This window comes from Arachis duranensis, chromosome 2, assembly GCF_000817695.3.
Source record: "Arachis duranensis cultivar V14167 chromosome 2, aradu.V14167.gnm2.J7QH, whole genome shotgun sequence".
Lineage (NCBI taxonomy): Eukaryota > Viridiplantae > Streptophyta > Magnoliopsida > Fabales > Fabaceae > Arachis > Arachis duranensis.
Genome location: NC_029773.3, coordinates 1,631,175 through 1,645,829, shown reverse-complemented (window position 1 = coordinate 1,645,829; position 14,655 = coordinate 1,631,175). Strand labels below are relative to the sequence as shown.

The following is a 14,655-nucleotide window of genomic DNA, read 5'->3' as shown; positions in this document are numbered from 1 at the left end:
TAATAAAATAATTTCTAAAAATAAAAATTTCAATTTATAAAATAAATTATAACTTATTTATATTTATGTTTTTTAAATTGAAGGTCGCTACAGTAGTAATCTTATCAAGTTAAAGAAAAAGAGCTAGTAAAAAAATGTAGAATTATTATTATTTATTTATTTAAAATGAAGATGTTTTTAGTCACTAATATTCTAAAATCATATTGGTTCTAATCACATCAATAAACAATCAACGATCTAATTCTAGTTAAGTTTTAAAGTGGTATCTAAAATTGTATTCGAATCTTAAAGTAGTCTATAAAATTAATAATTACTTATATTTATTCCTGAAATTGCACTCTGAGACACATAGTCGTTCTTCAAGCATTTTTCGTCAATAAACACCATTGGAAAGCTGATGTGGACTCGTCTTTGACACAATAACCAAATATTAACTAACTGACATGAATTAGTAAATTTTTTGGTGGTAATTTGATCCCTGAATTAAATTTAAAAACCCTAATCCCAAAATTTTTCTTTTCTTCTCTTTCCTTCACTTACCTTCTCTTCTATACCCAAATTTCAAAATTCTACTTTTGTATTATTATTTATCAAAATTCATCTTTCTCTTTTTCAAACTCTTACTTTTACAGAAACAATGCGGGTCAACAATCCAGCACAGTAGCGACGGCGACGATTGTGCTCAGTGAAAGCGACTCGGTTTCTCTGTGAGAAAAATAATACCAACAGCATGTTATAGCAGAGCCATTGAAGAGTGAGAGAAGAAGAAGAGGGGTAGAAGGTGGGGTTTAACGTTATAAATAGAATAATATACCATACAATGTCGTTTTGACCAAAACACGTGCCAAATACAATATGACGTTTTTGGAGTGTCAGCGTGGCAGAAATTAGTCTACCTCAATTTTTTGATAGTCAGTGATGAACGAAAACTAAACTGTCTAAAGAACTACTGTGAATTTCGGAGTGTAATTTCGAGGACTAAATTGAGTAACTATTAATTTCAAAAATCATTTTGAGGTTTCGAGTGCAATTTTAGAGACCACTTTAGTCGAACTCATTAAATTGTGCAACAATTTGGCCAAACTCATTAAATTGTATGAAATTTGAAAACCAAGATTGTTTAGAAAGTCATTCAGTATGAAAAAAGTTGATAAAAGAAACAAACCAATCATGTTTTTAGAGGACAATGTGAAAATTCATGTGCAATTAATTTTATATAAAGTTGATAATAAGATTTTGTTAAATAATTTGACAGATTTGATTAAATTATCATCTAACAACTTTCAACTATCAAATTTATATAAAGTTAACTGTACTTGAATTTTCATAATTTTAATATATTCATTTGAATTTCAATTAGATCTATATTGAACTTCTAAATCTTTTATTTCTAATTTTATTGGTTTAATAATTGTCTAATCTTTTTGTTTCTTTTCTTTTCCATACAAATTCTCTTTTTACCTTTTTAACTTTTTGTTATGCTAACTTTGTGATTATTTAGTAGTCGTGTTGCCAAATTCAAGTATGTAAAAGAAGATAAATATTTAAGAGCACTTAGATAACAATTTAATCAAATATATTAAATTTTAGAGACTTTGTGAGAGTCATAAAGGTAGAAATGTGAGGTAAGATAAGGTGACTTTCAATTTCATAATAGTACCCACTACCCACCATTAATTCAACATAAATTCAATGATTATAAATTGGTGCAAGTCTAAAACATTCTCTCTCTCTTTTTTCATACATTCAACAAATATTTTATGTAAGTAATTTATAAATTTAAATATAACACATGAAGTTAATTAATGTAAGATTTTAGGATTATAATATACAATATCTATGACTTTGATCCAACATTTAGTTTTGTAAAAATATTTAACTTTATTTCGTATTTCATCTTCTGTAAAAAATAAACAGATAAATTAGTGCACTTACTATATGAAGAATGGGATTGTTTTCCATTGCTTCTTATTACTTTGTCCACATCCATCGCAAATTTGGTTGTTCATGAGAATAAGAGGAATGGACGATTAGAGAAAAATAAAACAAAATAAAATTAGAACCACTCCTCTAAGATCTTCTGATTCTTGTTTTACCAGATTTTCCAGATGGTGAAAGCCACAAAGAATTTGAGAAGTTCTTTCTCTTTGTAACGTGTTGTTGTTGCAATTTTGATCAGTCAAGCCACCACTAAAAGAGTAAAAGGAGCAGTCATAACTCACTATCTTTAAACAAATAATTCTCAAATAGATAGATAAGGGATTGATATTTATCTTTAGAAAAAACTAAAAAAATACTAGAAAGTCAATATTTTTAGTAAAAAAAATAAAAAAGGTTAACTATTAAATTAATATCAAAATTTTAAATGCTGATAAAACAATTTCGGAAATATGTTATTGACAAAAATATCTCTTAAATAATTTGAAAATGCAACAAAATTAACTGATTATTTTTTGTAAGTGACAAAAAAAAAATTGTATTTAACAAATGATATGAATCTTTGTGACAATATTTAAAAAGTGCATAAAAAAATTTAAAACAAAATTGATTTATAGATTTTTTTATTTTTTTAAAAAATATAATAATTCACACTAAAATTTTTTTTAAAAGAATTCACTTGATATAAGATTACTAAATTTTAAGAATAAAAAAGGTTTTATTTTTTAATAATAATAATAAAATCTCTAAATTATTTTTAATACAATTTTGCTAGGAATCAACTAAAAAAGTAGCCAACTAGAATCAACTAGTTAAAAAACAAAGAATTGACTTGAGTTAGTTTAGGTTGTAGTTGACAAAACAACCTCTTACTACTCTAATTTTTCGAATTTTAAAACAAAAAATACAAAAAATTGATTTGAATTGGCTTATTTTTTGAATTTTAAAACAAAAAATACAAAAAATTGATTTGAGTTGGCTTAAGTTGTAGTTAGCTTCCCAAGCTTTTTTTGAAAAATATATATTTAATATCTAATCTTTTGACTAAATTTCCATTTTGGTCTCTCAGATTCACGCGATTACTTATTTTGGTCTCTGAAATTTAAAATTACCTATATTGGTTCTCCAGATTTAAGTTTTGGCACCAATATGGTCCCTCAACTCTTTCCGGTGATGATTAGGCAAATGGAATGCTGAGATGACACCTTTCCTGTCACGTTGGACGCTGTAACGGCTAGTTGATGTGAAAAGGGTTATATTTGTATCCAATTTAATCCCTGAAACCCTAATTATCTTATTATTTATCTGAGTTATAATAACAAAATTTTAATAAAGGGGGCTAAATTGGATACAAATACAATCCTTGCCACAACAACTAGTCGTTACAGTGTCCAACGTGATAGGAAGGGTCATCTCAGCACTCCATTTGCTTAATCATCACCGGAAAGAGTTGAGGGACCATATTGGTGCCTAAACTTGAATCTGGAGGACCAGTATAGGTAATTTTGAATTTCGGAGATCAAAATGAGTAATCGCGTGAATTTCAGAGACTAAAATGGAGATTTAGTACTAATCTTTTTTATTATTTTTTTAAATCTTTTAAAAGTTTATTTATCGTGAGCATATTTTAAATTTTTTTTGCCAATAATATAAATTTTTGGACACTATTTTAATAATTTACACAAATAAAAAAAATTAAGTAACGTTAGTTCGGTTTCGAAAAGTTACCTTGGGCTGATGAAAGAGATCGGGCTTGGGAGTGGCTTGTAGCTCCTTCTCTAAGCACGAATTAGCAATTGAATTAGCATCGTAATAATAGGAATGCATTACTTGATTTAGAACTTACTTGGCAATGTGACGGTTATCACTTGAATATGACATTGGAACCCAACCGTCTCTGGCTTAAAACAACAACACCGAGTTGCAAAATAGGGGAAGGTTCTATATAAGTAAGACGGGGAGTGAGTCAAGCCAGCTCATGAGCCAGCTCGAGTTCGGTTCGTTAGTAGCTCGATAAACTAAGCTCGTGATAATTATATATATTAATGATCTTAATTATTTAAAATTTTATATTTATTTATTACATATAATTTTGATGTAGGACATAAATAATATATAAAATTGTTCTTTTTAAATATTTTTTAAAATATATAAGTTACAATTTATTGATATAAAATTATAGATTTTGTATTTATATTTCTATTATTTGAGCCAGCTCGTGAGCTTTCGATGAGTCGATTTTGAACTTAAGAAATAGACTCGATTGTTAATGAGTCGAGTCGTGAGCCAAGCTCAATTTTGGTGAGCTGAACTCGAACTTGGTCTAGCTCAGCTCAGCTCAGCTCGGCTCACTTCCAACCCTAACTACAAGAAATTCGTTTTAGGCCAGTTATTGGCAGAAAGATTAACTCCTCATCTTCCAATAACTGGCTTAAATTAAGCCAACATCCCTATCTTTCCACAGCCGTCAGTGATTTTCAACGACGAGGTGGAAAACAACAGGGATGCTGATATTGTAAAAAATGTCGCACCCTCAAATGGGAGTAGGCTTGGAAATGTTTCAGAATCAATCGGTCTTGTAAATGAAGAATCCGATTATGATCCTGAACTTAGCGAGCCAAGAGCATTAACAGTCATGTCAATGGCTGTTGATGCTAAAGGCTCGTCATACAGTTCCAAGACACTAATCTCTCACTGGGGATAGTCATGGAGAGGGATAACCGATTAAATTGATTGCATGAAATCAGATAGCTTCAACAGAGGAGCCAGAAACAGAAAATCTAGTTTCACTAAGAGTTTCAACAGAAATTTATAATATTCTAGCAAACCTCTTAATTTGTAGAATCCAACTGGTACTTCTAATGCCTTGGCTTCACAAGGGGGAGCCAGTAACAAAAAGAAGATTCTGCCAAAACCTTTCAATCCAATCTGAAAGATCTTAAGGCCATTAAACTATTTGCCACCGCGAGTTCCGGAAGTTGTGGTGAACTTTCCGGCGATGGAGGTAATTAATGATGGACAACCAATATCTCAAAAGGAATTATGCCATTTTGGTAATATGTCATCTTTAAGCAATTTTTTTTTTTCTTTTTATGATGGTTTGATCATTTTCTAGCCAATTTCTCATTGCTTAAAATGATTAACAAATTGTACTTATGGCCATTTTTGATAATGTTTTTCTTGGGTTGCAGCTAATCAATTTTTATGAACAGTTTCTTCAATATATAGTCCTAAATCATGACTAAACAGCATGTTTGCAAAGCTTTTTTTTGAATTTTCATGTGTATGCAATTGTTGCATAATTCCATTTTTTTTAGGACTATATATTGAACCAATTGTTGTATGTATTTTTGGCTATGTACTATAATGCATGTTACCATCAACATAGCATGAAGAATTAGCTTTGTTCAATGCCTCAACAACATGGGATCAAGGATGCATTTCTTAGAATTTGGGCAAGAACAAAACACTTGTTTTGGATAAATAACAACTTCTATGGTAAGTTCTTTATTTATCTACTAGCAATTTTCATCAGCATATTTATGAAAATTATTGCACATATATAAGCTATGCATGTTGATGCTATTATGATGGTCTTTGACAATGCTTTTCATTTTCAATGCATAATTAGTTTACATGAGTATCTAGTGTTATATATGGAGACTCTAGAATCATGTTGTCATATGTAGAAACATATCACCTCGAATTGATGTTTCTTAAATGATCATAAATAATTGATTTTATATGGTGGTTGTTACATGTTAAGAAAGAAAAGAAAAGAAAATATTTGAGTTTGCTGAAAAAATTAATTTCTTAACATTACTCTTTTATATAATATTATAGATTCGAACTTTTATCACTTACTCTTTTTTTTTTTATCAAAAATAGAGAAATTCTAACTCACAACCTTTTAGGTGAGTATGGGAAAACTAGTTCATTTGAGCTATAACTCATCACTTACTTAAGTAGATTAGAATAATTTACTTAATTAAACTAATTGAAATTGGATACTATCAAATTATTCTAAATATAAATGTACTATAATTTTTGTTCTCTAATTTTTTATATAAATTGTGGCAAAGCTTATAGTTTAACAAAAAATATAAAATATAAAATCCGGTGACATAACATGATTTATGCTTTATAATTACATATATGAATAGTGGTTTAGGTACAAATTTTAAGATGTCAGAAATTTGACCCAAAATTGTGGGTCTGGTGCTGGCTTTACACTAAAGGGATGAAACCCATAAAGAGACAATAATTTATCGCTAATATTGTTTCTTCTAACTCCAGTTTTTGGAAGCTTCAAATTATTAGTGCCAAGGGTACAGTAAAAAAATCTACTTGCATTATTGGTGATTGAGATTGAGATATAGCTAGCTAGTAGGGTATATCATTATTTTGCCTAAAAAAAAAATTAATTTTATATAATCAATTTTGAAAGAAATAAATAATATCATGACTCTCTAAAAAGTTAAACTCCTCCAACAAAATGCATTATCTTTTTTATAAGTGAAAAATGATTCGCATATTTAATTTTTTTTACAATATTTAGATAATTATTTAAAAGGTATCTTATATCAAAAAATTTTAAATTTTAGACTCTATTTTTAATTTTTAAAAAATTATAATATTTTTTTGTACTTTTACTAATAATAACTGCGCAGGATGTATATTAATAAAAGTAAAAAAAATACTAATAGTAACTGTGCACTAATAATTCAAAGCTTCCAAAAACTGGATTTAAAAGAAAAAATATTGCCAATAAATCATTGTCTCTTTAGGTAGTGTTTATTTAATGTTTTTGTCCATCAAAGATATGGACACAGGAGTACATGTGTGTTATTTGTTTATTGAGACATAAAATAATAAAAACACGGTTATACACATTTACACACAAAAGACATCTATTTTGTGTCTCTTCATAATGTTGAGACACATGTTTTTGAGTTGAGACACAGATTAATCTATCTTTTTGAACGATGCTATCCTTATTTTTTTGGTACTATCTCAACCTATTTCTCCCAAAAATTGACATAGTAGAAGAAACAGTAAAAACGGTTGAAGGATGATTCTTTGCCAATGGCAACAATGCCATCATCTGCATTACCAAGAGAGGATTGTTTCTTGACGATGTCAAGGACGTCAATGGTGTCCTCGTTGAAAGATGCGTTGTCAATGATGGAATTGGAGAGAAGAATGTTGTACTTGAGCAATTAGTGGAAGGGATGGAGTTTTCGGAGAAAATGACGATGATGGTAGTGACAGTGGTGGCGGAGGTTGTTGGATTGGAATGGGTGGAGGAAGGAGAGAAAAAAGACTGACGGCGCACTTTCTCTTTCTGGATCTCTCTTTTTCATTGTTTTCTACAATTTTTTATTTTAATTAAAACCCTTTCCCTTCAGCCCCATAGTCTATATATTTAATCTTGTTTATAGTTGATTGATTATTGATTTTGCAAATTTTTTCTTTTTTTCTGAAAAAAGATGAGTTCTTCAAATTGGTGGAGAGGAAAGGGGAAGAAGATAAAAAAAATGAAGTTGATATTTTTTAATTGAGGGTAAAATAGATAAAGACAAAATATTATTGTTCTGTCTATCAAATTACCAAACACAATTAATTCTTATCGTGTCTTTGTATATACGTGCTTATTTTTGTGTCTGTATCTTCATATCTCTATTTTACATTTTAAAGGACATTAAACAAACACAGCCTCCTTGACCATAAATTTTGGGTCAACATAGGTGAAATGACATTTTTAATGCAAAGAATCTTTGGTCAGATCACAAAATGGTTGTTTGTGCTAGAATGACAGCTAATGAGATTAGAATGGCAATAGATAGGAATTCTTGTTTTAAAACTATCACGAATAAGAGGCGTTGGGAACCCTCTACTAATTGCTATGAAGTTAATTGTGATGCTAGTCTAGTTGTCGATATTCATTTGGCTAGCTTTGAGTGTATCATTAGGGATTCTAATGGTTGTTGGATTTCTGACTGTTCAGACTTTATTTCAGATTGGTCTATTCTTTTATGTGAATTATTTGCTGTTTAGAGAGATCTGTTTTTAGTTTGAGATCATGTCATCAAAGATATTGTTTGTGAAACCGATTGTCTTGATATCTTGTTTCTTATTCAGGGTAATGATGGTAGTTGTAATGCTGATGTTGTTGATCTTATTTCCAAAATCCAATAGCTACTATCCTGGCAATGGGTTGTTCACTTGGAGTAGAAAAATCGCGAATCAAATAAGGTTGCGGATTGGATGGCTAAATATAGAGCGAAATGCAATTCCAATAATCTATTCTCACTTAGGATAAGTGTTTTGTCTTTGGTTTTTCATGTTTAGACACCAAAAAAAAGGGGTCACTTTGTTGCATATTTTAAAGAATACCATTAGTGATGTAAACCTACTTTAAATCCAATTAGAACCAACAAGCAAAAAAAAAAAAGAAAAAAAAAAGTTTTGTAATTTCATCTTTTGGTTTGTTTTTGTTGTTGCAAGAGTATACATTTCCAAATGGTTAATTTGGTGAGGATTATAAATCAATTAGTTTGAGTTGAACAATGTTCTTTGTTGCACCTTGAATGCGATATCAATTTGGAAAGATACTATAAATCAAGTCAGGGTCAAAGGAAGAGATTTGCAATAGCATCTCTTTGTCTTAGAGTTACAAGAGTTTACATTCTAGATCATTGACATGGTGTGAAGATTATAGATCAATTAATTGAGTTGAACAATGTTCTTTTTAAAGGTACTTTAATTCACAGGACGAGAACTGCACTAGAAGGAAGGATTTGCCAATCAAAGCTCGAATTTCCCGGTAATCCAGATCGTGAACGATATAATGAATGATACCATTACTACTGCAAAGCTACTTTAAATGCAATTAAATATCATATCTCGGATTAGAGGAGAAGGCATTTCTTGATAACTAACTTGGTATGAGATTATAGATTAATTAGCTGGGTTCAACCTTGTTTGCGTTACAAGCTTGATGCAGTATCAACAACGAAGGATGAAAAGTTCACTCGAACAGAGAAATTGCCGAATCAAAGCTTGAATTCACATTAATTAGTTGAGTTCACCATTGTTCTTCTTATAGATACTTTAAATCTCAAGATTCCTAGACACTAACGTCACAAGCTTGATACCAGTATCAACAACAAAGGACAAAAAGTTCACTCGAACAGAGAAATTGCCGAATCAAAGCTTGAATTCACATTAATTAGTTGAGTGCGCCATTGTTCTTCTTATAGGTACTTTAAATCTCAAGATTCTTAGACACTGACGTTGAATTCACATTAATTAGTTGAGTTCGCCATTGTTCTTATTATAGGCACTTTAAATCTCAAGATTCTTAGACACTGACAATACAAGCTCAATGCAGTATCAACAAACGAAAAGGACGAGAAGTTCATTCGAACAGAAATATCACCAAATCATAGCTTGAATTCACATTAATTAGTTGAATTCGCCATTGTTCTTCTTATAGGTACTTTAAATCTCAAGATTCTTACAAAGGACAAGAAGTTCACTCGAACAGAGAAATTGCCAAATCAAAACTTGAATTCACATTAATTAGTTGAGTTCGCCATTGTTCTTATAGGTACTTTAAATCTCAAGATTATTAGACACTGACATTACAGGTTTAATGCAGTATCAACAACGAAGGACAAGAAGTTCACTTGAACAGAGATATTGCCAAATCAAAGCTTGAATTCGCGTTAATGCAAATCTTGAATGATACCATGAATGATTACTGCCTTGAGGAAAAAAGAGATTTTGAAATTTGCATCCACTTCTCATCATTGCAAGAGTTTGCATTTCCTCATAGTTAACTCTCAAGATTCTTAGACATTGATATTACAAGCTTAATGCAGTATCAACAATAAAGGATGAGAAGTTCACTCGAACAGAGATATTACCAAATCAAAGCTTGAATTCGCATTAATGCAAATCTTGAATGATACCATGAATGATTACTGCCTCGAGGCAGTACAAATCTTTCCATTTTCCAATTCGATTCGATCCATTCGTTTGTAGAGCTATTTACTTGATCGCAGACATATCGGGAACACCTCTAATAGAGGGACAAATAGTCAAATTTGAAAGAACTTATTGTAAACCTCTTTCAGATATGAATCTACCTGATTCAGAAGGGAAGAACTTGCATCAGTATCTCAATTTGAATTCAAACGTGGGTTTGATTCACACTCCATGTTCTGAGAAATATTTACCATTCGAAAAGAGGAAAAAACAGAGTCCTTGTCTAAAAAAATGCCTTGAGAAAGGGCAGATGTATAGAACCTTTCAACGAGATAGTACTCTTTTAACTCTCTCCAAATGGAATCTATTCAAACATATATACCATGGTTCCTTATTTCGACAGGGTACAAATATCTAAATTTAATATTTTTAGATACTTTTTCAGACCTATTGCCGATATTAAGTAGCAGCCAAAAATTTATATCCAAAAATTTATATCCATTTTTCATGATATTATGCATGGATCAGATATATCATGGCAAATTCTTCAGATTCCATTTCCTCATAGTTAACTCTCAAGATTCTTAGACATCGACATTACAAGCTTGGTGAAAAGTTCACTCGAACTGAGATATTGCCAAATCAAAGCTTGAATTCGCGTTAATGCAAATCTTGAATGATTACTGCCTCAAGGCGAAAAGAGGTTTTGAAATTTGCATCCATTTCTCATCATTGCAAGAGTGAACTGCACTGGGTTGGCGAAATGCGATGGCATCAAAGCTTGAATTGCAATACCATGGCGTTACTATTTATCTACATCTGCTCCACATCGTTGCAAGAATTTGCTGTTCTTGATATCAAATTTGGTGAGGAAACTAATATCAATTAGTTGAGCCAAACAATATCAACAATGAGGACGAAGGACTTGAATTGCAATGGATTTTGGTGAATGAAAATATTAGAGGGTAGTGAGTATTTTATTATAGTGCATCGAAAGAAACTAGTTGTATCGACACCAAGAATCTTTAAAATGGTGTTACAGAGGAATGACATTGGAACCAAATAATGGGGATTTTTCTTTTTTCGCTAAAGAAAAGATCAGACATAAAAATTGGATTTTTGATGGGGGCAACAAAACGAGAATATAGTGCTAATTAGGGTGGTCAAGGATGGAAATAAGAAACAATTGCAAAAGACACCCAAAATTGGGAGTGAATGAATGGAAAGCAAAGCCTTCAATTGTTTCTCGCTTCCTCTCTGAATTCTCGTCGACACAAGCCGCCGCTGCGCTTTTTCGCCGGGAGTTAAGAGGGTTGGTAACGAAACGTCTCTCGGCAACCCTAATCTGGGTAGTCTTCATCTCGACGATTGGTAACGAAACGTCTCTCGGCAACTCTAATCTGGGTAGTCTTCATCTCGACGACACTAATTAAGTTTAGGGTTTAGAAATCATTAAGCATAATTAGGTGGATTATCATTAAGTTTAGGGTTTAGAAATCATTATTGGTTTACTCGCGGCTTACTAATGTTCTTGATCATTTCCACTAAACATGAATTTGAGGTGATGTGCTATATATATGACGTGATTCTAGAGTCTCCATATATTAGTCTAGATCCTAATCCAAACTAGCTATATTTAAAACGAAATGCATAATGAATAGCCATCATAATAGCATCAGCATCCACAGTTTATAGCTGTGCAATAATCATAAATATGCAAGTTGCTAATAAATAGATAAAGAACGTACCATAAAATTTGCTACTAATCCAAAATAAATTGTTCTGTTCCTGCCCAAGATTTAAGAATTGCATCCTTGATTCCAAAGTGTTGTGCATTCAACAGAGCTAACTCTTCATGTTATCAACAATTAAACATAGCAAATGGTAATATGCATATAGTACATAGCGAAATACAGAATAAAATTGATTAAATTAGTCATAACTACATACTAACAAACAATGCATCTTACCCTTCTCTATCTTCTGAATCTACACAATTTCGGATTATACAACAACTAACAGATGAAAATCTAAATAAAGAAAAGAAAGAAGCTCTGCAAGCATGATGTTCAGTCACGACATAGGACTGTATCGGAGATGCTGCTCATAGAAATCGATCAGCTGTAACCCAAGAAAACCATTAGCTTCTAGTAAAAGGGCCGTAAACACAGTCTGTTAAGCATATTAAGAGATGTGAAAATTGTCTAGAAAATAATCAAACTATCTAAACAAGAAAATATTGCTTAAAGATAACATGTTACCATGATTGGATAATTCCTCTTGAGATAATGGTTGTCCACCAATATCTCCGAGCCGTCAGCCCTGTAAAGGTAGCCATATAAGTTTTTAGGTAAAGTAGCATGCCAAGGAATAAAAGTATATAATGAAGATCAAATTCTAAGATAATGGAGTAGAGTTGAAAAACAGTTGATGAAAATAATTAATGCATTGAAGAAAAAAGTTGAAGGAACAGTTATGGAGCAAAATACTACAATCTTGATGCAATAAAAGTTAACGAGAAAAAAATTGATGCCTAACAAGATTTAATCTATAGTTTCTTCCCCAACCCCTAACGAGAAAATAAAAAGGGCACCTAAACGTTAAAAGTTTAAAACTGAAATCATGAGACAAGTAATCATTACACTGACGCATGGATTTATGCATCCTGAACCATCATCAATCTTTGATTTATAAACCGAATTGCAATAACATCTTTATAAAAAACGATTACTTAAAAATAAAATTCTTGAAAACGTGTATAAAAGAGTGGTTTTAGAAAGCACGCAACAAATATAAATACAATATATGAAAGTTAAACAGCATCTGGAGTTGTTAGATGGGTTGCTAACCTTATCGCCAAGAAGCTCACCACAACATCCTGAGTGCTGATTGGAATTGGCGGCAAACAGTTCACTGGCTTTAGGATCTTTACGATCGGGTTGGAAGGTCTGGGCAGATCCACCTTCCTATTACTGGCTACCACCTGTTGAGCCGAGCCATCAGATGTGCCAGCTGGATTCTGCAAACTAAGAGGCTCACCAGAGAGTAAATCTCGGTTAAACCTCTTAACAGAACCAGATTTTCTCTTTCTGGCTCCTTTGCTGCCGCCACCCTGGCTTGATTCCATGCAACCACCATTTGGTTGCCCCTCTCCATGACCATCCCCTAACGAGGGATTAGGATCTTGGAACTGTATGGCGAGCCTGTCAGCATCAGAGCCATTAGCTGTTGATGCTCTAAGCTCGCTAAGCTTCGGATCATAATCGGGCTCTTCATTTGCAGCACCGACTGACCCGGAAGCATTTCCAAGCCTACTCACATTTGGGGGTGCAGCATTTCTGACAATGCTAGCATCCCCGTTGTTTTCCACTTCGTCAGCGAAAAGCACTGGCTGTGGAAAGGCAGGGATGTCACCATAATTTAGGCCCGTTATTTGAGGAGGAGGAGCTGATGGAGCATGGTTGCTAGTGGATGTTGAAGCTGGAAATCGTCTGAGGCTGTACGGAGTCTCGGATCGCTCCAGCCTCTTCTTAAGCGCAGAATGTTGAACAACATTCTTTCGCTTACGCCTGCGTTGCGGCGCTGAATGCCAGCTGCAAAACCAAATAAATACATAAATATATAAATAAATGAACTCGAAACATCAAAAGGTTAGTTTTTTTTTCATGTCAGCTTATAACCGGCTGCAATCATAACAAGCAAACAAACAAACACAGAAGAAAGAACACAACAACCAGAACATACTTTTCATCCTTATTCACAATCTTAACATAGGGGCCTTAAAAAAGAGAATCCAGATTTTATGGCACAGAAAAAATGAATGTGAATATAAGAATAAGAAATGCCAGGGGCCATCAGAATTTATTTATTTTGAGCATTACTTAACCATCAACTCAATTCCTTTAGTCTAGTAATCTAATAACATACTTAATCTCATACTTTTAAACATTGATCGATAAGAATACCTTTCCTCGAAAGCCGAGACGATTTCAGAAACACCCTCCAGATTTTCCAGAGGCTCCCATGTGTTGGCAGTCTCAGGCCAATCAAGCCTTCAGCAGTAAACAGAACACAAACAAAAAATTAGACAGAAAAAACAAATAAACAAAAAAAAGGAAAATAATGCGTTACATTTGATCCAACCCTTCAGTATTATCATAATCCAATCATAAAATAAAATTTAGAACAAGAGAGCTTCAAAGTAAATAATTAAAAAAGCACTCACCATTTGACCAAGTAGTGAACCTCACCCTGAAAGTTTTAATTCGAATATTACAACAAAAAAAAAATCAGTTAGACTAATGCAGAAAAAAAAGAAACCAAAGAAACGAAAATTAAGGAAATAAAAATCAAAATTAAATTAAAAAATAAAAGAAAAAGAGGAAGAAAGGTTGAAACTTTGGATTACCTTGCGGACCCTCCTTTTACGAATGGCTTCGACTTCGTAGTAACCCTCAGGAAGACGAGAGGAACCTTCTTCAGCATCATCATCACCATCATCCATTTCTTCATCTTCTTCTTCCAGTCCGGAAACTTCAACACGAAGAAGCTCCTCTCTTTGCTGCTGTTGTTGTTCTCCTTGCCCTACCTGCAACTCCATATTCTGGTTCTCAGCGAGAGGAACGGGTTGGTTACCAGCGCCAACAGTATCAGCACCAGAATCGCCATGAACAAGAGAATTAGCACCTTCCCCAGCAGCAGGAACAGGAACGGTTACAGAATCAG

General features: G+C 32.4%; 1 protein-coding gene and 1 pseudogene across 1 annotated transcript; one reads left to right on the top strand and one right to left on the bottom strand.

The window, feature by feature from the left end:
* Positions 1 to 4,642, top strand: part of LOC127744795 (uncharacterized) — a 10,574-nt pseudogene extending 5,932 nt beyond the window's left edge.
* A 7,116-nt stretch (positions 4,643 to 11,758) lies between these two features.
* LOC107472716 (chromo domain-containing protein LHP1) lies at positions 11,759 to 14,655 on the bottom strand (the record flags this gene model as incomplete). The annotated part of the gene is given in 6 exon segments (XM_052256896.1): positions 11,759 to 12,102; positions 12,192 to 12,252; positions 12,780 to 13,523; positions 13,896 to 13,982; positions 14,156 to 14,181; positions 14,339 to 14,655. Coding segments are annotated over 6 exon segments (1,209 nt in total). The 3' UTR covers positions 11,759 to 12,003.